The sequence below is a fragment of the Sceloporus occidentalis genome, unplaced genomic scaffold (assembly GCF_023333645.1).
Source record: "Sceloporus occidentalis isolate IW3139 unplaced genomic scaffold, rSceOcc1.0.p SCAF_7, whole genome shotgun sequence".
Lineage (NCBI taxonomy): Eukaryota > Metazoa > Chordata > Lepidosauria > Squamata > Phrynosomatidae > Sceloporus > Sceloporus occidentalis.
Window position 1 is genome coordinate 74,085,675 of NW_028316987.1, and position 23,241 is coordinate 74,108,915.

General features: G+C 41.3%; 1 protein-coding gene across 4 annotated transcripts in view; it reads left to right on the forward strand.

Moving 5' to 3' along the window:
• Positions 1-935: 935 nt before the first annotated feature.
• MLLT10 (MLLT10 histone lysine methyltransferase DOT1L cofactor) overlaps positions 936-23,241 on the forward strand; it is a 149,182-nt gene continuing 126,876 nt past the window's right edge. The window contains exons 1-3 of one of the 4 annotated variants that reach the window (XM_089533341.1): positions 936-1,507; positions 12,723-12,802; positions 22,170-22,224. In XM_089533341.1, the coding sequence (XP_089389467.1) occupies positions 1,318-1,507; positions 12,723-12,802; positions 22,170-22,224 (325 nt within the window). In that variant the 5' untranslated portion in view covers positions 936-1,317. Of the gene's footprint in view, positions 1,508-12,720; positions 12,803-22,169; positions 22,225-23,241 lie in introns of those variants that run through there. The other 3 variants (XM_089533339.1, XM_089533340.1, XM_089533342.1) reach the window with 3 other exon arrangements.

The window sequence follows — 23,241 nt, forward strand, 5'->3', positions numbered from 1 at the left end:
CAGGCCTTTCCATATAGACTGCCCTTTTTTTGCCCAAACGTCTCTCCCCAATCTTGTCTATTTTAAATTGATTCTAATCTGTATTTATGTTATAATTTTAGTTTTAAACTCAAGGATAAGGGGATGTGTAATTGTAGTTGTGTATGTGTTATGTATTATGTATCCTATTGTGACCCGCCTTGATCTACTCTCCCTACTTTATGTAACCACTGCCTCTGCTACAAAATTGCTGTCATTTGAACAGGTTTAGTTTTTAAACTGTATTGTATTTAATCCTGTTTCAATTTATTTATTGAAAGTATGTATTAACCCAACATATTCTAGTCACGTAAGCCACCTTGATTGCTGCAGCAGAAAGGCGGGGATATAAGAATAAAGTTTATTTATTATTATTTATTTTATTTAATTAGAGTATTTATACACCACACTTCAGCCCTAAAGGCTCTCAGGGCAGTTTATGATTATTGTTGTTATTAATTAGACGGTTTAATAAGCTTTAATTAGTATATTGGTCATTTCGTTTGGCCGATAAGGTTATCACTGAGGGAGTTTTCTTGTCACGTTTCTTCAGAAGGAGATTATTATTATTGTTGTTGTTTATCGGTCAGGTTACAGAGGTTAATGGAGGAGCACGTCTGGTCCGGGCCTAGTTGGACACTCCGCCTGAGAACGCCATAGCGAGCCGTACGGCTCGCTATGACGTTCTCAGGCGGAGTGTCCAACTAGGCCCGGACCAGACGTGCTCCTTCATCAACGTTCGCAACCTGACTGACTAAAGATGACAAGAGGCGCCTCTGTTTATATACTCAGCCCCGCCTCTTTTCCCCTTCGCTTCACGCGCATGCGCAGAAGAACGCGCGCGAGCTCGCTCTCTCGGGGGGGAGGGTAGGGAAAAAAAGGAAGAAGTCGTTGGGGGGGAAAAGAAAATAACAATCCGCGTCAACTGGCTCGCGACCCATAATGCACCGCGCGAAGGAAGGAGGGAGGGAGGGAAGGGAGAGCGGAAAGCAACTACTTGAGGCCTTCCCTGGAGGAAAGGCGCTTAGTGCGCCTGCGCGGGGGCAGCCAGGCAGGCAGTGAGGCCTCCCTCCCTGTGAGTGTTGCTATTTGGACGTCGGCGACGGAACCTGAAGCCGTCCATCGGCCTCGGCGGAACTTGGGAGAAGCGACTGTTGTTGTTTAAAACCAAGCCCTGTGTGTGTGTCTCTGCCTCGGCCATGGGTCCCCCTTCGCTGCTATGGAGGCGCTACTGGCGGCGGCGCTGGCTCAGCGACTGAAGGGGCTCCTCGGCGCTGACGGTGCTCTCTTCGCCCTTAGATGGTCTCTAGCGAGCCGCTGCCGCCGCTGCTGCTGCTTCTGCCGCCTGTGTCACGGTTGGAGGGCGAGTTCTCCAATAGCATGAAGGAGATGATCGGGGGCTGCTGCGTGTGCTCCGACGAGAGGGGCTGGGCCGAGAACCCGCTGGTTTACTGCGACGGACACGGATGCAATGTCGCAGTGCATCAAGGTGAGTCAACGGGGCCGCCTCCTCCTGCTGCTGCTGCCGCTGCCTTGTTGTTATTCCGTCTCCTCTTCGGCTGAGCCTCCTCCCCTCCCAAAGCCACTCTCGATGGACGCCGCAGACCTTTGGTCCGAGACACACGCACACTCCAGAAATGTAATCCGCTTTGAGACCGCTTTAACTGCCCCTGGCTCAGCCTTAAGGAATCCTGAGAATTGTAGCTCGTTGTGGCACCAGAGCTCTCTGATAGAGAAAGGCTAAATGCCTCACAAAACTACAGTTCCCAGAATTCCCCAGCACTGAGCCAGGGCAGTTAAAGCGGTCTCAAACTGGATTATTTCCGCAGTGTATGTCGGAAGAATCCAGTTCGAGGCCGCTGTATAACTGCCCCTGGCTCAGTGCTAGGGAATCCTGGGAACTGTAGTTTTTGTGAGACACATTGAGCCCATCTCTGTCAAGGCAGCTCTGGTGCCACAATAAAACTGCAGCCCCCAGGACTTCTCTCAAAGCGGGCTCAAACTGGATTATTTGTCCCCTTGTCCCCAGAGTCTTCGTCCCAACACTCAAGAGGTCCAAAGCATACGAAATAAATCCACTTTGAGACCGCTTCAACTGCCCTGGGCTCAGGGCTATTAGGGAATCCTGGGGATTGTAGTTTTATTGTGGCAGCAGAGGTCTCTCTGACAGAGGAGGAGTGCTGTTAAAGCGGTCTCAGGCTGGGATTGTTTCCGCAGTGTGTTTTGGACCTTTGAGTGTTGGGGTTACGGCTCTGGAGACAAGGGGGGAAATAATCCGCTTTGACTGCCAGGGAATCCTGGGATTTGTAGTTTTGTTGTGGCATCAGAGCTTGGTCTTTGACAGAATGCCTCACAAAACTACACTTCCCAGGATTCCCTAGGGGTCTCGGAGTGGATGGTTTCTGCAGTGTGTGTTTTGGACCAAGGCTGGGCCTTGAAACCCACCTGGGTGACCTTGGGCGAGTGGCACACTCTCTCAGCCTCAGGCTGAAGAAACCTTGAAACCTGTGAAGAAATCTCCTCTGAAGAAATCCTGCCCCAAAAAGAAGAAGATCCTCTGCCTCTCTGACTTGTGGAGACCCCTAAGGCAAACCGTTGTTGTCGTCGTTGTCCATGATGATGATGATGATGATGTGAGCCTTTAAGGTGTTTCTAGTTTGTGGTGACCCTGATTTTCTTGGCAAGATTCTTCAGAGCGCCATTGCCACCCTCCGAGGCTGAGAGAATGTGACTTGTCCAAGGTAATTAGTGTAGTAATTTAATCCTATTTTAATGTATTGTTCTTGTATGTTTTTAACTGTGTGGTGTTTTTAATGTTGTAAGCTGCCCTCAGTCCCAGTCTTGGGAGAAGGGCAGGATATAAATAATGATAATGATAATAAGGGGGTTGCCCAGTGGGTTTTTATAGCCCCAACTGGGAATTTTGGTCTCCAGAGTCGTAGCCCAACGCCCTCAAGGCGAATCTATCCTGGGGTTTTCTTGGCAAGGTTTGCTCAGAGGAGGTTTGCCATTGCCTCCCCCTGAGGCTGAGAGAGTGTGACTTCCCCAGGGTCACCCAGTGGGTTTCATGGCTGGACTGGGATTCGAACCCTGGTCTCCAGAGTCACAGTCCAACACCCAAACCACTACTACACCATGCTGGCTCTAAACGTTTCTATTTTTTAGAATTGTTTAAGTTGTTTCACCCAAACCCTGGTCTGCAGAGTGTGTTCCAGGCTGAAACCCTTATACCATGCTAGCTCTTCATAGGCGATAATATATATCCACAACATTTTGTGATGTTACATGCCTGTGTAATACTGGCTTTCCTCATATTTGCAGACGCACCCACATCGGCACAAAGGTTCTGTGGCAATTTAAGGAAAGTGTTAGAAGTCACAACTGTAGTCAGTAGCATAAATCTGCCTCTGACCGCTGGCTCTTGAAAACTAAAGACTAGTCTAAATAGTCTTTGGCTGCATCCACACTGGAGAAATAACCTGGTTTGGCACCAATGCTTTCATTGCCTTGGCTCAAGGCTGTGGAATTCTGGGAGTTGGAGTTGTGGGCCCACACCAAACTCCAACTCCCAGAATTCCATAGCCTTGAGCCAAGGCAATGAAAGCGGCGGTGCCAAACCAGGTTATTTCTCCAGTGTGGATGTAGCCTTTACTGACGGTATTTGCAAAAACACTGAGCCTAAAGCGCCTGGGAAGGGATTCCACTTTTGGCTGATTTTCAGTCCCTCGAGAGTTTTGCACACTTAAGGTAGCCCTGGCCTTCCTGCCACAGATTTGGCTTTCCTGAACCTGTAAGAGGAGCCTAGAAATGTGTTTGTCAGAGAGAGAGAGAGCTGTCATGTGACTGGCCCCTTGCCTTCCTGGCTGCTGCTTTGCCAGAGTGTCCTTTAGCTGGAGGATGAAGAGACTTCCTGTTTGGGGTCATATGGGGCTGGGGGGAGGGAGGAAAGGGGTGCTGTAGGATTTACTTCCCTTTTGATGGTAGATTTGTTTGGATTAGTGGAGGGAGAGCAGTTGGCTGGTGCCCAGCTGAGTGGCTGGCGGTAATGAGCACAGTGTGTCTCTGCTGGTTTTGGTGCTCAGTGGGTGTTTCCTGGAATAGGTTGCTGTACCAGTTCTAGTTTGGAGTATATAAGCCTATGCACGACAGTAGAAAAAGTCTAGAAGGTTGGACTCAAACAACAAATCCCATTTAAATGAAGCTTGTCTACAATATCTGAATACAGTAACATGATTGTTATCTAATGAGCCCATACAGATGGGCCAAAATAAAGCTGCTTTGGGTCACTCTGGAGGTATACTGTTTAAATGACACACGCATCTTAAGAGCCCAGAAGCTGTGCCAAAACTGCACTCCAATCCTTAGGGCTGGAGCATGGCTTTGGTGCAGCTTCTGACCTCTTAGGATGCATGCAGCACTTAAACAGCATACCTCCAAACTGACCTGAAGCAGCTTTATTTTGGCTTGTCTGTATGGGCCCTAATGTTAATTTGTTGTCTGCCTTATTTTATTGAACATTATAACATGTACTATTACAGTATTACAATTGGCCCTCCTTATCCATGGATTTTTTTATTCACAGATTCAAGCTTCCACGGTTTGAAAATATTCTCAAAAAATGTAAATTCCAAATAGCAAACCCCGATTTTCCATTTTATATAAGGGGCACCATTTTACTATGCCACTATATTTAATGGGACTTGCGCATCTATGGATTTTGTTATCCATGGGGGATCCTGGAACCAGACCCCAGCGGATAACAAGGACCCACTGTATATTTAATTATTTTGGTAGAATGTACGCCATTGGCAGGTTTATTTTATTTTATCTATTTTAGTTGATTGTATGTACAGTGCTGTGAAAGTTTACAGCATTATTATTATTATTATTATTATTATTATTATTTATGTAGCACTGTAGATTTACACAGCGCTGTACATACAAACAATGAAATGGATAAGGTAAACCTAAGAAATAATAGCATAATACATATAAATAATACATAACAATACAGGAAAGGGTTCAATAAAGTAAAGCAGGCAACAAATTAAAAATGTCAAATAACAAATAATATATAAATAAAGCTTAATTATAATAATACCTTGCTGTAGGATTTATAAAGGAGCCAGCATGCCTAGTGGTTTGAGTGTTCCAACTAGATCAGGGCTCAAATCCCAGCTCAGCCATATAAACCCACTGGCTGGCCTTTTGCAAGTCACACTTTCTGAGCCTCAGAGGATGGCAATGGCAAACCTCCTCTGGATAACTCTTGGCAAGAATACCCCATGATAGGTCTTGCCTTAGGGTTGCCGTAAGTCAAAAATGACTTGAGGATATAGAACTACAGCAAATGGGTTTATAAATTGTGACTGGTCAGAGAGAGCACTAGAGTTTGGGATTAACAACTTTACGTTAATCTTGTGGGTCTCTTTCTTTACAAAATATTGTGTAATGTTTTTCCAAGGATGTGCTTGTACTTACACCATTAGCAGAGTTAATGTAATGTCTTGTCTTTGGTTATTGTGGTGCTAATTTTTGTATGGCTGTATTCTGTTATGTCTGTGTATGCATGCCTCAGTTTTTTTTTAGATTTGTAATTCTATTAATTATTATCTTACATTTGAGTAATTACAAATGTGTACCCATACATTTACTTCGAAAGCGGGAGAGAACTTTAGGTAAGGATGTCCAGATAAAAGGAAACACCCGCAAGACGGTATACATTACAACCTAGAGTAAAAATATTTGATAGTGAAAGAGAAGGACAGTGGGCAATATGAGACTTCAGTCCTCACCAGTTTCACAAAAGCTATGTGATGTAGCTGTATTTTTATTTTATTATTTTATTTTCTTATATCCACCTTTCTCCCAATATAGGGACTCAACTCTTTTTCTTCTTTAATAAGAATCAAATTGTAAAAAAAGAAAAACAAACCAGTAGTCTTAATTTAGATGTATTCTAAAAGGTCTTGTTAGATTTCTTGAGGAACTTCCTATATTTTTTGCAAGTCTCCAAGTTCAATACAAATGAGAGACTATGGCAGTTCAGTTATGTTCTTCCATGTTTGACAAATGCATCTAATCCAACAAATTCCTTTTTGAATTTATTATGTCACAGTCTGCAAAGCCTTTGGAACATAGCCTGGACATGGCTGCAGTGGGGAGGGCATAGGAAGAATCAGGAGCCATGCAAGATGATAAAGTTTGTAAGATCAAAGTTATTAGTATAATTGTGATGCGACTTTAACAACTTTTTTGTTGCCCAGATTACTGTTTGCTACAAATAAAAGTAATACCTGTTTACTACTAATAAAATATGTCTTACCATGTGCATATTTTCTCAGGTCCCATTTTGTTCAGTGAGACTTAGGTACAAAGCACAATAACTGCCCAGGCTCAGTGCTAGGGAATTTGGGGAACTGTAGTGTTTGTGAGACATTGAACCTTCTCGATCAGAGAGCTCTGGGGCCATAATAAACTACAATTCCCAGGATTCGCTAGCACTGAGCCAGGGCAGTTAAAGCAGTCTCAAAGTGGATTATTTCTTCAGTGTGTTTTGGACCTTAATTCCCAAATAAATGAATAGATAATTTCATTCTAGGGAAATAGATGTCCATTTAGTTTAGATTTATATTTGACTGTGTATTCGTCCCAAAAGGTCGTTGGTAATTTGCCCTAAGGCTCTGTAGCCCCTATAAAATTAAACATTTTGTGGGTAAAATAGAATTAAGATTTTTATTGTGTTTCTCTGAAAGCTTTGTATATATGTGCATACATGTGTTTCTCTCAGATCATTTCTCTGTGTTCCATGTATCCTGTCTGAGGGAAGTATAGATTAATGAAGATCAGCTTAAGAGTCATCCTCTTCCTATAGTAGTTATTTCCTCAAGGGACACACTCAAGGAGGAAGCAGTGACAGCAGTGGGGAGCAGCTGTCATTCTTTCAGTGCTTCAGTCTTCCATGACAGCACGCTAAGTAAAGGAATTTGAAATGGTAGATGCAGAAATGTTGTGCAGTGGCATGGTAAAAATAAGAGAATTTGGAACAATCCTAGCATGGATTTACTGTCTATAGCTTACGTATATACAGAAGTATATACACTGCAAAAGAATTCCTTACAAAAGAATATAATGTGTTAATGTGAATCCAGGGCAAGTATTTAAGCTTAGTGTAGCATAGTGTAGTATCTGAACTCTCCTTAGAAGCCAAGAAGACTAAACCGAGACAGTTGTACTTTATATTATGAGAGGACAAGACTTACTAGAAAATATAATCATGCTTGGTAAGGTAGATGGCAATAAGGAAAGAGGAAGACCGCATTCCAAACAGATAGACACAATCAAGAAAGCCATGGCCCTGAATCTGCAAGACTTGCTCAGAGTTGTTGATAATAAGGTATCTTGGAGGTCTCTCATTCATGGGGTTGGCATAAATCAAAGATGATTTAAAGGCAGTTAACAACAACTAAGTATCTGTTGGTATCACAGCACTGTGGGTTCGTTCATATGGGATGAACAAGATATAGTATTTTCTTATAGGTTAGGAAAAGGAGGGGAAAGGGAAAATACTAGAATAGAAGGAAATCAGCCTTTTTAAAGTAAATTAAGTTGTGCTTATGCACAATATTTGTTTTGGCTTGGATAACACCTTTGTAGTATCTATTCATATTTTTGCAATATTATGCTGGTAAGAGGCATATTAAGCTGTATCTTGTGATCTGTCAATGTATTTTCACACATTTTGATAGCCCCTGTCTATAACATTTCTAAAATCAGTTGGGCTACTTGACTGGAGTAATATTCAGATGTATTTAAGGGTTGCTTTAATTCAGATGAAGCTAATTTGCAACTGTATTCAAACCTCAACAGCAAATTTAAGAAAATACCTCAGACTGCAATCTTGTAATTGCTTACCTAGGAGGAAGTACCATAGAACTAACAGGACTTACATTTTGAGGAAATATGTATAGTATTATAGTATCAGTTACAATAAATGTATTATTTTTCTAACAAATAAGGTATGTAACACCACAATTCAAAATGGAATTTCCTGAAATCTATTGATTTTCTTTTTGGTGAACTGATGTGGTTGGTGATATGATGTGGTTAAGGAGACAAATGGAAGCCTGTGTGCAATACGGCTACAGTGTTCTATGTATTTCTCTGGAGGTAAATCCCATTAACTTCAGTGTGGCTTAATTCAGGTAAATAATGCATAGGACTCTGTGCCGTATAGCTCCAGCCACTCTTAGTTTTAGGACTGATTGGATGCCTTTATGCTGATTACTAAATTAGATTTCAGTGTGATCCATACTTACCATTTAAATAGTTTGAATTTCTGCGTGCATTTCCCAGGTGCTCTGTGGTCACTCCAGGAAAATGAAAGAAATAAAAATTGAATGAAATTAAAGAATAAGAATATACAATTGCTCCTCCTGACTTGCGGATCTGAGATCCGCGACCTTGGAAATTTGCAGAGGGGCGACGACCTCTGGTATTTTTAATTAGGTGTGCACAGGCACATGCATGGGCACACGCCCTGTTCAAGCCTATGGACTTGAATATGCGCCAGCCTCTATTTTCACTCGGGGGGGGGGGGCGGAACATATCCCCCGTGAAAATGGAGGTCCAACTGTATTCTTATATATACTCCTAAAACCATTAACTTATAAGACATAGGTTAGGCCTCTTAGGGCTCTGTCATAGAAATAAGGACTCCGCATGTCAAAAAGTTTGGGAAACCCTGATCTAGATGGTTTAACTTACAGAAGTGGCTGAATTCTGAACTATAAAGTGCTGGGCCAATTGCTGTTTATACACAATTGTTTCTGCAGCATTTGTTTGGGTTTCTGTAGCAGTTTCTACAACACTAAGTCCTTAACATATGGATTTTGAAAAGTTTTACACACATGCAAATTGCAATATAAATCATATGAGATGCAATACTTGAGGGTTAAGCAGGCCCAAATGTATAATTAGCAGTGGCAAATGTTGATGTAAGCCTGTATATATACATATTGTAATATTTGTGTTGCATTACAAGTTGAGAATCCAGTATACCATAGTTAAGCATAAGAACATAGGGGTTGGCAGCCGAAGAGCATCAAGGAGAAGTATTTCTTGCCCCCCCCACCCCCCCCACCCCTTGGCAGCACAGATGTCAGTGGCCCTTGCATGTTGGCAAGAAAGGAGTCGGGATGACATAAGTCTAACAATTTCTCTGAATGCTTGCTGGAACTGAGCTACAGGGATAGCTGGGAAATTTGTCTGTGCTACAGCACAGGCAAATTTCCTAGCTTTTCTTCCTATATTGTTTATCCTGAACCAGACATTCAAAACAATGGTTGGGTCTGTGTCACTTCTCTCTCCTCTTTTGGCAGCATGAAAGAGCCACTAAAGTGTTCCTGATTTTTTCCTCTTCCTTCTTCCCTGACAGGGATTAGGGTAAGGGTAAGACACATGGCCTGTGGCCATTCTCATTGGTGGCCTGGCCCTCTGAACCAGTCTGGCTGCACTCCTGATGTAGATTATGATAATACCACACCAATGTTGGGAGTTAGCCAATGTCTGAATATATAGGCATGTTAACACTGTAAAACTGTTCAGTTTGTCTGGAGGAGTAGATATATGATAACTCCAGCCTTACTGTCTCCTGGTTTCTTCCCCATAGTGTTCTTTCATACAGTGAAAGTTAACATTCTGTGGCTGGCACAGCTGCATTATTATTATTATTATTATTATTATTATTATTAATTGATATCCCACCTTTCTCCTGGTATAGGGACTAAAGACAACTAACAAAATTTAAAACACTTCAGTGGGCCCTTCCCTTCCACAGGGGATCCATTCCAGATCCCCCTACATAAGGGGAAATCCGTGTATGCTCGCGCCCCATTGGAAACAATTGGGTGGCATGTGCGACATTGCTTTTATTGTCGTGTGGCTTCCACATAAGCTGGAAGCTGCATATAGCGCGGCCACACTGTACATGTTAAAAACAATAAAGTCCGACCCTTGTCAGTTTGAGAAAGCTGGTGGCATAAGAATATTTTTATCAGCTGCTGAAAGGAGAGCAGGGATGGGGCCAACCTGGCTTCTCTAGGGAGAGAATTCCATAGCCTGGAAGCAGTCACTGAGGAAACCCTTTCTCTTGTTCCCACCTATTCTGATTCACTAAATGCCTACTCAGGTTGGCTGGGAGGGAACCATCAACTGGTAGTGCAGGCAGAGGCAGTAAATTACCAGCAGCTAGAAATCATTCTTGTTATGAGAAAGGCGTTAGTCAAACAGTTTGAGTCAAGTGAGGCATCAAGAATCAAGGTGAACACAATCCAAGAGTGGAAGAAGCCAGGTGTTTCAAAGTATGAAGTGCAGGAGTCTGGAAACAGGTATCAGTGACAGGAATACTGGCCAGGGAACAGACAAGTTGCTTCCAGCACTCACCTTAGACAGACTCTGGCCTGACACCAACTGGTCCTAATTAGAGCTTCTCTGTTGCTGCTTGGCCTGCAGCCTGGCTGAGCCTTTGGTGTATCCTTCTGTCCCTCCTCCTTGATTGAGGACCTAGGACCCCAGCTGTGTCTTCTGCCTCATCAGCAGGCGAGTCTTGCCTTTGTCTTGTTGGCTGAGGCTGCAGTTCAACAAGATGAACTGGTTGAGGCTCTTCAGGGAGATCTGGCTGAGGCTGCTCTGCAACAGGGAGAGCTGCAGCCTGTTCTCTATCTGGAAGATTTGCTTCCTCATCAGACTCTTCCTCTGGGTCCTAATCCTTCAGCTCCTGGCCCATGACACCACCAAATGAGCCAGAGGGGGTGATGGGATCTCCCTTGATGGTCTCAGTGCTCTAGTGGGCTCATAAAGGAAGATACAACTCTTCAAATAACATGGACCCAAGCTGTATAGGACTTTATAGGTCAAAACCAGCATTTTGAATTGTGCCTGTAAATGGTCCAGCAGACAGTGGAGTTGTTGCAACAAGGGAGCTCTGTGCTTCCTGTAGCCAGCTCAGGTTAACAACCTGGCTGCAGCTCTTTGGGTCAACTGAAGTTTCTGGGCACTTTTCAAAGGCAGCTACATGTAGAGCGCATTACAGTAATCCATGTACAGTGAGCCCACGCCATACGCGGGCTCATTATAGGTGACTTCCAGCTTATGTGGAAGCCGCTGAGAGGTTGGGAGAATGGTGTGTGCGCCCATGGCGCATGTGCTCAACCATGCAGCATGGAGAGTTTTTGAGCATACGCGCTTGTTGCCTTACACCGGGGGTGGTGGTCCGGAATGGATCCCCCGTGTAAGGCAAGGGCAGACTGTACCACCATGGCCAAATCTGACTTCTCCAGGAATGGGTGCTGTTGGTGCACTAGTTTTTAACTGTGCAAAGTGTTCTTGGTCACTGCTGATACCTGGGCCTCCAGGGTCAGAGGTGAATCCGGGAGTACCCCCAATTTATGAATCTGAGTTTTTAAGGGGAGTGTAACTCCATCTAACACAGACTGAATTCCTATTCTTGAATCTGCATAAAGTAGCATTTCTGAAGGAGGCTACTTTATGACATCCATCCCTAAATACAGTATGAAAATGAGGGTGCAGTAGTGCTTTGATTGGAAGTGAAAGGCTGATCAATTAGTTGCAACTGCAGGATTGGAATACCGTGTAGTTGTGTGTATTGGCATTACCCATGATAAATATGATGGATAGTTATAGCCCTGGATGAATATATATGTTATACAATTAGGAGACCTTAAGCATTATGGAATGGAATGGGAACCACCAGAAATGTATGAGAAATCTTTAGCAGGATCAGAAATGGCGATGATCGTCCAAGGCAATAAGCATAAAGAGGAACCGGAGGTTAAGAGTAAGGAAGACAGTTAATTGAGTTGTCATTGAACCCAGAGTGGGACTGAGAGTACTTAAAATCATAACTAGGGCTGCATCCGCACTGCAGAAATTATCCAGTTTGACACCACTTTAACTGCTTTGGCTCAGTGCTATAGAATTCTGGGAATTGTAGGGGTTTTTTGGAGACATTTAGCTTCTCTGTCATTTCTCAGAATTCCATAGCACTGAGCCATGGCAGCTAAAGTGGTGTCAAACTGGATTATTTCTGTAGTGTGGATGCAGCCTGGGTCAATTATTCAGAGAAGCTGGGAGCATAAACTGTAGAATTAATAAAAAGCATAGCTGGCCACATAAGGTATTATTTGTAGATAATGAAAAAACTGATTAGAATCTAAATAATTTTAGAGCACAAATTACTGATATTTCAGGCAATAATATATGTTGTTAAATTTGGCAGTCTGCTTGGAAAAGTGATTTCATACTTTTCCCCAACATGAATAGAGTCAAACATGTATAATTAAAGTCAAGTAGTTCTGATAGGGTTTTCTGTAGAATGAAAATTGCACTAAAGTTACTTAGATTCAGTTTTGAGGACACTTTGCTGTAAGTGTCTTTTTTGAAATTAGTATATCTTCTTTAATACATGCTTTTCTTTTTCTGATTTCTAATATTAGCTTATGCATTAAAAATCATATCATGTATTGTTTAGCTATTAACTTATTCATTTATTAACTTAACTTATGGCATATGGGTGTATGCCACAACCTACTCTGTGTGTGTGTGTGTGTGTGTGTGTGTGTGTGTGTGTGTGTATAAAACGTATGTTTCTAATGTGATTATTTTGTGCTTCTCTCTCAAAACAGCTTGCTATGGAATTGTACAAGTACCTACTGGTCCTTGGTTTTGTAGAAAATGTGAATCTCAGGAAAGAGCAGCTAGAGTGGTAAGTTTGAATTAATGTTCAATATTAATCTGCACATTTATTGTAATGAAGTGCTCAGTAGCATTGTTCAGAGTGTATTATTTTTAATAGGAAATGAAATTTTTATATTCTTTAGTTAACAGTTGCTATAAACTAGATAGAAGACCATAAGAGTCCAGTTTTTCATTTTCCAGCAATGGAGGTGGAAGCATTCCAACATAAGTTGCCTATCCTTCTCATTCCAGTAGGCAGAAAGTAGACTTCAAAGGAGCAACCCCCTATAACTCTCAGTCTAGCTCCTGCCTTTGCTCCCCATAAGCTTTTTCATATTTGAACTGTGTTCTGCACTTCTAAAACACAAACATTTTCTCTTCTTGAATAAAAGTGTCCAGCCACAGAGTGATTGCCCCTCACATCATGTATTAGCCCACCATCCGGTCCTTGTTATATTTTTATTGTGTTATGAATAGATATTTTAATCTCGAATTTTAATTGTATCTTGTTTAATCCAGTTTTAAGGTGTGGGGGGGAATTTGGCACATAATGTTGAATGTGGATATTTTAATGTGTTGTGAGCCGCTTTGATCGTCTTGTCACAGAAAAGAGGGGATAAAAATAAAAGTTTTATTATTTATTTATTCCTTTCTATCTGTTCCTTCTATTGGACACTGGTAGGAAATGTAGGACAGGCATAGAATGGCAGATAGGAGCTCTGTTGATGGTAGTCCAGGCATGTTGGGGGAAGAGAACTTGCCCACCACTGCCTCTGGGCTTGGAGATAGCAAGACCCATGTGGAGTCCAGTTTTTTTCCAGGTTACGTATTTATATCCATGGATCAGGCAGATTAGTGCCTGAGACTTTCTCCAGAAAGATAGTACAGGTTAATGAAGTAGATGTATCTCTCGGACATTATTTCTTTAACATAAATGTTGGTACCAGAGGCAAAAATAACGTGGAAAGAATAGGGATAGATTCTGCACCACAAAAAGAAGAGTTCAATATGTTTCAGCAAATTTTTTATTGAAAAATAACAGTGTGCACATGTGAAATGAAAGAAAGAACCAGGTCAAGTAAGCCTTGCCTAAGTAAACAAAAACATTTTCAACTTTCTCGAGATCTTTTGAAAGCTGCTTCTGAAATGTATCCAGGAAAAATATACTTATTTCACCACCTTCCACCTTTCTTATGATTTCCATTTTGGTGCCCAGACATATAGATCTATTTTCTTTTCTTTTCTTTTTTAACATACTTGGGCCCTGGTGACACAGTGGTTAAATGCCTATACTGCAGCCATTCACTCATAAGCCACAAGGTTGTGAGTTCAATACCAGCCAGGGGCTCAGGGTCAACTCAGGCTTGCATCCTTCTGAGATCGTTAAAATGAGTACCCAGCTTGTTGGGGGCAATTAGCTTACACATTGTAAATTGCTTAGGGAATGCTTAAGTGCACTGATAAGCGATATAGAAATGTACTTGTTATTGCTATTGCTGGTAAAGCAGGCATTTGTTCGCATTTCATGCATACTCCATAAGAGATTGTGGAGGGATCTGCTGTTTACCTGTTGTACAGTAGGATTTTCTAGAGCAGAATCACCCTTTTCCCCTTGTAAGCTTTGTTGCATTGTGTATTGCACATATGGTGCTACAGCTTTGTTAGCTGAGGTATATTAATTAAATGCTTACTGATTATCTGTATTTACTTGTCTTGCTGAACCATTTATTTATTTATGGTTTTTATACCCCGCCCTTCAGCCTGAAAGGCTTTCATGGCTTAAAATGGTGTAAATGAGCAGGGACGAACTGATATACAGTGGAGCCTCCGCATACGCGGTCTTTTTATAGGCGGCTTTGAGCATAGGCGCTCAAAGCCGCCGGCGTGCGCGGGGCGGAAGGGGCGGCGGGTCCCATTCAATTGAATGGGCGTGCGCACCCGTTGTGCCTCGTGCGCCGCCGCGCCGCCGCACACGAGCCCCATTGGAAACAATGGGGCTTGAGCATAGGCGGATTTTTTTATACGCGGAGGGATCCGGAACGGATCCCCCGCGTGTAATAAGGTTCCACTGTACTCCATTCCCCACCCCTCCTCTAGCACATGAGAAGAATTCAGAAGCTTTCATTTAGCTATATTTTGTCATATTGTGTGACAAATATGGTTATGTTATTTGATTAATAGCAACTGTAATTAATTTGAAACAAAATAATTTCAATATGAGCTTTCTGAAGGCAGAATGTTTAAACTTACTGTTGTGTGCCTTCAGGTTGCCTTCTGAAGTATGACAACCCTATCAACTGGGGTTTCTTGGCAAGATTTCTTCAGTGGGGTTTTGCCTTTGCCCTGGTGGTGCAGTGGTTAAATGCTGGTACTAGTAGCTGCTCACAGCCACAAGGTTGTGAGTTCAATCCCAGGCAGGACTCCAGGGTCTACACAGCCTTCCATCCTTTCATAGGTCGGTAAAATAAGTACCCAACTTGTTGGGGGAAATTGGCTTACATTTTGTAAACTGCTTAGGGAATGCTTAAATGCACTGATAGGCAGTATAGAAATATACTTGTTATTGCTATTGCTTTCTTCTGAGGCTGAGAGAGTATGACTTGCCCAAGGTCACCCAGTAGGTTTCCATACCTGGGCAGGGATTAGAATACTGGTTTCTATCATAGTTGAATGCACAAACCACTGTACTACACTGGCTCTCAATTGTTTATATTTACAAATATAACAAATGTTGATATATACAGGTAGCTTTGTACCTCTGAGAAGAAAAATGGTAAAGTTTGTTGGCCTGGTTTACTTATAAGATGGGTTTTTAAAAGAGATGGAGAGGACTTAATGGCCTAACCAGAGATGTTAGCTGTCTTCTACAAGACTGAATATCCTTTTCATGGATATTGGAGTTCAGTTCTATTGGAAGTGATAGCCATATTTGATATTGATTTACTGTATTTTTACAGGTGCTTCTGTGTTCTTGTGACTCCCTTAATACATGCCATTTTGCTAGACTGTATTTGATTGTATATGGACATGTAGCCCTTTTAAATTTGCCACATTATTCTCTAGTCAGTTAGTAAAGATTGCTGCAGATTCTTTTAGGACAGGGCAGTGAAAATCCATGGTGGCCAGGGTTCAGCTCCCCCCCCCATGACTTGTCATTTTGAAGGAGAAATGGAGGGAAAAGAAAGTACGATGGAGGGAAAAGAAAGTACGGGGGGGGGTGTTCTTGGGAAGTGGTTTTTATTATTATTATTTAGCCTATTCGGATGCTTTTGAGAAGTCTTTGGAGATGATTTTTGGACTATTTTTGTTACAAAAATAACACCAAGAAAAGTTTTATACAATTTTAAAAGGTCTGATGGCTTTGTAATACTGCTAGGAGGCTCCAGAGGCCACAGAGATGGACCACACTCTCCTCACTCCTGTTTTAGGGTAATACTTTCTCTTGCTCTTGAAATAGTCCTACTTCTCTCTCCGTTTCACATTCTTCTAGGTGAATGCAGTATGTCCTTGTCCAAGAAATATTTCTGACACAAATCATGTGATTAAGAACTATGGTCTGTAGTCTTACAAGTTGTCATGTTAACTTTTGTTTGTCTGTGCTTACATAGCATTGAAAGCTATCTCTTCCAGCAAACAGATAATACTAGTAATGAAAACAACTGGTCATTGTCTATGAAAAAAATGTTGAAAGAGTGGGGAAGAGTAATTACAAACTCATCAACCTTTTTCTGATCTCCTCCTTTGTTTAAAGGCTCTTTCATGGGCTCCTTTGATTCCTTAAAGCTTGCTTTAGAAATCTATGTTCTCATTCTTTTTCTCTTTTTTTAACCTTTTGATCTCCTTATTTTTGATGCCAGCCACAGATGCTGGTGAAACGTCAGGAAGAAACTCTTCTAGAACATGGCCACATAGCCTGAAAAACCCACAAAAAACTCCTTATTTTTGGTCCTTTCCCATTTTGAATTCTGGTCTTGATCCAAGTAGGTCTGCAGTTGAAAGAGTTTGGAGGGTGGTGTTATGGAATGCTCTCTTGGGCTTGTTTCTGGGAACTGTCACTGAGAGATTGTTTTGACTCTTTTTATTTCTTTAATTGGAAGAAATGAATAGTTGAACAGGAGGCACCTTAATTATTCAAGCACAGGATTTTTCTTGGTCCTAGGAATCTTGAAAGATAGATTTTCTTCAAGGTTTCTTTGTGTCATATATATGCATTTTTTGTCTTCAAGGAACCCCGTTCTGTAATATTCTGTAGCAGAATAGACAGTCACCCCTCCTAACTCGTGGATCTGAGATTTGTGACCTCAATTATGTGTGGAAGGGTGACCTCTGTCATTTCTAATGGCACGTGTGCCGCATGCATGGGGGCGCATCCTATACGCGCAAGCCTCCGTTTTTGCGGAGGGGGGGTCCAGAACAGATTCCCATGCAAATGGAGGGCCAACTGTATTTGCTAATACCTCACCTTCAGCACAGTAAGGTGTTCAAAGGGCATGGTCCCATTGATCCTATTTATTACTTCTTTAGCCATGGTACTGGTGACCTAGTTGGCAACATTCTTCACTTAAAGGAAATCCTTCCTTCCTCTTTGTTTTATTCCTACATTTCTTTGTTAGTAGACCTATTTATTTCACAGTTTTTTCAGTGCCTCGGGGCATTGAGAGTTGGCTCCATTTAGGGTTATGGGAGTGAAGTCTTTTTTTTGTAAATCTTCATGCTTCAGGAGTAAATTGCCCTTCTTGAATCTCTCCTGTGTTTTCTCTGATTCTTTTCTTTCAGCGAGGGTCATAAAATACTGTTTGCTCCACCTAATGTATAGATATGTATCTTGTAGTGCTGAGGTAGATATATGGTCTCAAGCTTCCTTGCCTCTAATTCTTTGTCAACCTCTATGGTAGACTATGGTAGTTCATTTAGAGATTACTGACAGTTGCTTTCTAAAGAAAAAGAAAGTCAAGACACAAACTCTTTGTTCAGCAGCTTTTCAAATTGTACATGATGAGTTAGTGAATTATTGTTGCTGTTGGTAGGACATATTTTCATGAATTTTAGTAGAACAGTCAACTTCACTCCACTCCACTGCTAATGCTATTGAATCTAACCCGAGTCTTGTACATGGTGAAACTATTTTCCATCTTCTGTCCTCAGCTGAAGTTCAGGTCCTGATTTTAATTTTGGAGAGTAAGATACAGGAGGGGGCTCTAGTGTTGCAGACATCATCCCTTCCCCCATCTCTAGGAGTATTTTACCAATATCCAGATCTGTACTGCCTTTCTATTAGGGTTTTTTTCTTCTGCTCCTCTGCTATGTGATCACAAGCATCTGTGTTTGCACATTATGATAAGATTGATATTGGGGTTCAGTTTGGCTGTTGTTGTTGTTGTTAGCTGCTTTATAGTCAACTTGGACTCATAACAGCCCTATGGACGAGACTCTCCATGACCCCCTATTATCAACCTCTTTGCTCAGATCCTGCAGGTTCAGGCACATAAACTCTCTGATTGAGTATAGCCACCTGGTGTATAGTCTTCCTCTTTTATTACTGACCTCTACCTTTCCCAGCATTACTGTCTTTTCTAGCCTTCTCATGATGTGGCCAAAGAATGATAGCCTTTGGCTTCCAGGGGGAGTTCAGGCTTGATTTGTTCTAGGACACATTTGTCTGTGTACAGTGCCCTCAGCACTCTTCACCAGCACTGCATCTCAGATGAGTTGATTTTCTTTTTGTCTGTTTTCTTCACTGTCCAGCTCTCACATCCATACATGGTAATGGGGAATACAATGGCTTGCACAGTTCTGACTTTAATGTTCAGTTGTATATCTTTACATTTAAGGATTTTGTCTAGTTCTTTCATAGCTTACTTTGGCCAGATTGTTCTATAATTAGTCATGGATTCAGGTATTTACTCTTAACTCACTAATCATGAATATGTGTGATGAACAGAGAAATCAAAGAAGACGTTCCCTGTTCCTGATGTCAGAGACAAATCCAGTGGTACATTAACCTTAATTGATTGGTTGGTGAAGTGAAGACCACAAGCTACATGCCCCCTCCCATGAGTCATACTGTGTTTTCTATAAGAAAAGAGCATTTTTTCTGCTCTCATGGGACCTCCAGGACTAGCAGGATGAAGAGGGCTGAATCTTCCAAAGTGCCAAAAATAAAAAAAACCAGACCCAGCCTGGAAGTGGAACTCTTAACTACTTCTAGTTTTGATTACTGTATATACTAGACTCCACCCAACCTTATCTATAAATTTAGGTCAGGTTTGGGGGCCAAAATTATGAATTTTGATATGATCTGTGGATAAGTCAAGAGGCATGTAACATGTATCTTAGGGGCATGTAAAAACTTAGGGGCATGTAACAATGTATCTAAAGAATGCAGTAAAAGGAAAACAATGCCAAAAAACTTACAAAATTCCAGCAGGCATAACTGTTTGTGTTCACACTAAAGGCTGAATGGGTGAGAGAGTAGAGTGGGGCCAGTCCTTCCAAGACAGATTACACTCTTGCCTTTCACCAGGGTATGGATCCTTTTAAAATAAGTACGGTACAGTTGTCCTTCCCCGATTCGCGGTCTTGCCGTTCTCATCCCTCGGTCTTTTGCAGATGGCAAGCTGGGAAAGACATAATGGCGCACATGGGGAGCGCCCTCCATTGTAATCAATGGGGCTCCAATATCGACAGTTTTCCCGATTCACGTGCGGAATGGATCTCCCACGAATCAGAAGGGACAGTTACTGTATGGTTAAGTTGACTCAAATTTTTTGGGTCAGTTTTTGAGTAAAATTTCTAGACTTTTACATGCATATATACAGTATGTAAAATTCCCTTGTAAAAAGAAATGGTCTCAGGACCATTGAAGGTAGACCCTTTCTTGCCTACTTGTTCAGTAGTCTTATGGAACTGGACTGAGATCATGTTGTTTGAGCATGCACACTGTGTTCAAGAGGGTGGGATCCTGCCAGATTGCTCAAATATAGAATGTTCTGTTCAGGTTAGGTACACAACTAATATAAGCAAATGCACAGATGACTACTTAAAATGCCAGAGGTATAGGTAAGCAGCCTGGTTACTATAGTATATTTTTCAAATAATGGCAGGCTGTCCCAGTCATGGATTCACTTCTCCCTGTGGGAAGAAATTAATGAAGTCTAGTAAGGAGAATCTGGTGTTGGTAGTGGTAACATTGCTATAAGTACCAGTGTATTAGTGTATTTCAGTATGCTTTCAAAATCTGAAATGTACATTACAAAAGTTGTCATCTTCCAGCCTGGAAAATGTTGCCAAGGGAAGCGTGGGGAGTCCTGTGAGCTTTTGCTGGCAAAGACAGGGCTTTGTCCCACAATCTGTCATGTAAATATGCTACAATTAGTTTTAGCTGGGTGTTTTTATTGTCCAGTGTGGCATGGTGGTTTGAGCATTGGACTGTAACTCTGGAGACCAGAGTTCAATCCCAGCTCAACCATGAAACTCAAATGCAAATCACATGCTCTCAGCCTCAGGGGAGGGCAACGACAAACCTCCTTTGAACAAATCTTGCTAAGAAATCCCCATGATAGGCTTGCCTTAATGTTGCCATAAGTTGGAAATTATGTAAAGGCCCACAACACACAATGTATTTTTACCTGCTCAGTTTTTATGTTCTTAATTTTACTACTATATTTGTATTATTATTGTTCACTGTCTTTAGCACCCTTTGGCAGAAAGACAGGATATAAATAAAATATAATATACAAATCCCAAGTGATGACTCATTAGTAAAGGGTCTGAAAATGAAATGAAAATTAGTAAAGGTACTGTTATGCTTTTGTATAAATTGGTTGTGTGATCACACTTTGAAAACAGTTCTGGCTGCTGCTGTAGAAAACAGATGCTGTTAAGCTGGAAGTGATGTAGAAAAGGGCAATCCGAATGATTGGAGGCTGGAGCAACTCTTCTATGAGAAAAGATAACATTTGGGACTTTCTAGATTAGAAAAAAAAGGCGTATGAGAAAAATGACAATACTGTACTGTATAATACTATACTGGGTATGATGTGAAGAAAGTGGATAGTGAAGGTTATCTAATGCTCTCATAATAGTAGGTTATTCACTGGCTTATCTAGTGAGACTTAATGATGAGAGACTGAAGACAGACTGGGCTTTTGTACTATGTTTTTAGAGTAGAATCTCTCTGGACAGAGGTCTGCAAATTTGGGCTAACCAATTATATGCACTGGGGTTTGTTCACATTGTGATTAATGTGGATAGGATTATGCCTCAGCCCCTGTAAAAAAGGTAACCCTGACCTTGTATATTTTCTTCATAGACCAAAGAAAATCCCCATAGTTTTGAGGGTTTTTTGGCAATCAGCAGCTGAGGTGTTCAAAGTACCTCTTCCCTCCATCACCAAATGGGCACTTCTAGCTTATTTCTGTATCTATCTATATCTAGCAGTGGTTCCTTTGATTAATTATTAATAATTTATTAATAATTATTAGTTATTAATGTTGTAAAAGCATAGTGTTGGCAATATTGTGATTTTGTTTGTTTTTGGTTTGGAAACTACTGTATAAAATGATGATTTATAAAGGTGGGATGTACATGAATGAGAATCACAACATGAGAAGCATCAATGGCTTCAGTATTTTCCTATTATCTCTTAGATTGTACGCCATAGGCAGGCTTTCTCTTATATATTTATTGTTTTATGTACAGCGCCATGCAAATCTACAGCGCTATATAAATAAATAAATAAATAAATAATAATAATTCAGTAAAGTCTGTTTATGCAGAAACACCTATGTTTGCGCTGCTATTAGGTTGATACAGACTAAAGGTTTTTGGAGCCTGTCACACAAGCCCAGAAGGGGTGGCCTCCAGCCGCCCCTTTTACAACCAGATCAGGGCTGCGGCAACTGCATGCCGTGGCCCCAATCTGGCCTTTGCAGGATGCAATAACTGTGGTGCTGTGACTTTATGGTGCTCCTTTGGCGCTGCGTCATGCAGACACAGTGCCAGATGAGCACCATGATGCAGTGTGTCGTGCTGCACAGCTGGCAGCGTAATGCTACCATGGAGGTAGAGCTGGGGAGTGTGTCGTGCAGACACTACACCCTGACTCTGCCCCCAACCTGGGCCAAACTGCTGGTCTGCACAGGGCCTGAGTTTCAGAAGCAGCTTGTTTTAAAAAGAAGTAGCAATAAACCGAACTACAGTAGAAGAACGTAGGCATACAGAACTCAGATTTAAAGCATAAAGTCATATTAGACAGCTTTCTTAAAACAAAGTAAGCTTTCTTTTTGTCACTCTCGCCATAAATTGTATATGGTCAACCACATGAAAATGTTTACATGACAACAATATTGTTTTTCCAATGTTTGTTGTTCATTACTATGTTTTCCTTCCTGTAGAGATGTGAGTTGTGCCCTCATAAGGATGGTGCTTTAAAAAGGACTGATAATGGAGGTAAGTTTGGTTTTAAAATCTTTAATCTATATAATAAATGCTTCTTCAATAACAAATCTTGTCCCATTTCTAGTTTGGTGGGCTGATTTAAACTGGAACATAGCATGGTCAGTGAAGTTTAAAGGCTCTACCTATCAACCATGCAGTAAAGATATATGAAATTTCTATATTCTAGAGTTTATATATTTAATAACATAGGTGTACAACACTGTAAAATATATTTATTCTTGAAGCGTGTGTTAGAATTTAAGAAATCTTATCTTCTTTTTACATATGGAGAGTGAGAGCACTGTATCATGCTAGAGGGTGCATATAAATTGTAGACTTTTAATTTATGCAGAAGCCATTCAGTGTACATGAACTGCTGGTTCAGTGCTGGTTACTTAATTCTACTTGTAGCTGTGGTTCACTGTTCTCAAGTGGCATATTGAGAAGCAAGTACTGTACTCAGTGGTACAACCTGACTCTAATAAATAATATTTTTCTTTTCCTCTTCTTAAAACCTTTGCCAAAACTTCAGTTTCAAATTGTGCAGTTTGTATTGTCTGGAAAAAAAAATTCTGATAGCAGACAAACTTCCTCTTTCGACATATTTCCATCACGAACCTTACAGCCAAAGATAAATACCAGCTTCTGTTTTTTTAAAGAACAAATTGAATATAGAACAATGTACTGTATTTTCCGGCGTATAAGATGACTGGGCGTATAAGACGACCCCCAACTTTTCCAGTTAAAATATAGAGTTTGGGATATACTCACCGTATAAGACTACCCCTCTTCCAACGCACACCAAATAAAAATTAAAAAAAAATCAGATTTGATTTCAATATGGTAATTTTAATTCAAATGCTTATGACATGCAGGTACTCAGCAGGAAACCTTGTTGTATACAAAGCCTGCTTGGATTGGTCAGCTCTCCCTGCCTCCCAGCCCTCCCTGTCTCCAAGACTATCAAAGTGGTAGCTGCTTTCATACGATCATCGCATATGGTGGGGATGTGGCCGCAGCCGTTTTTGA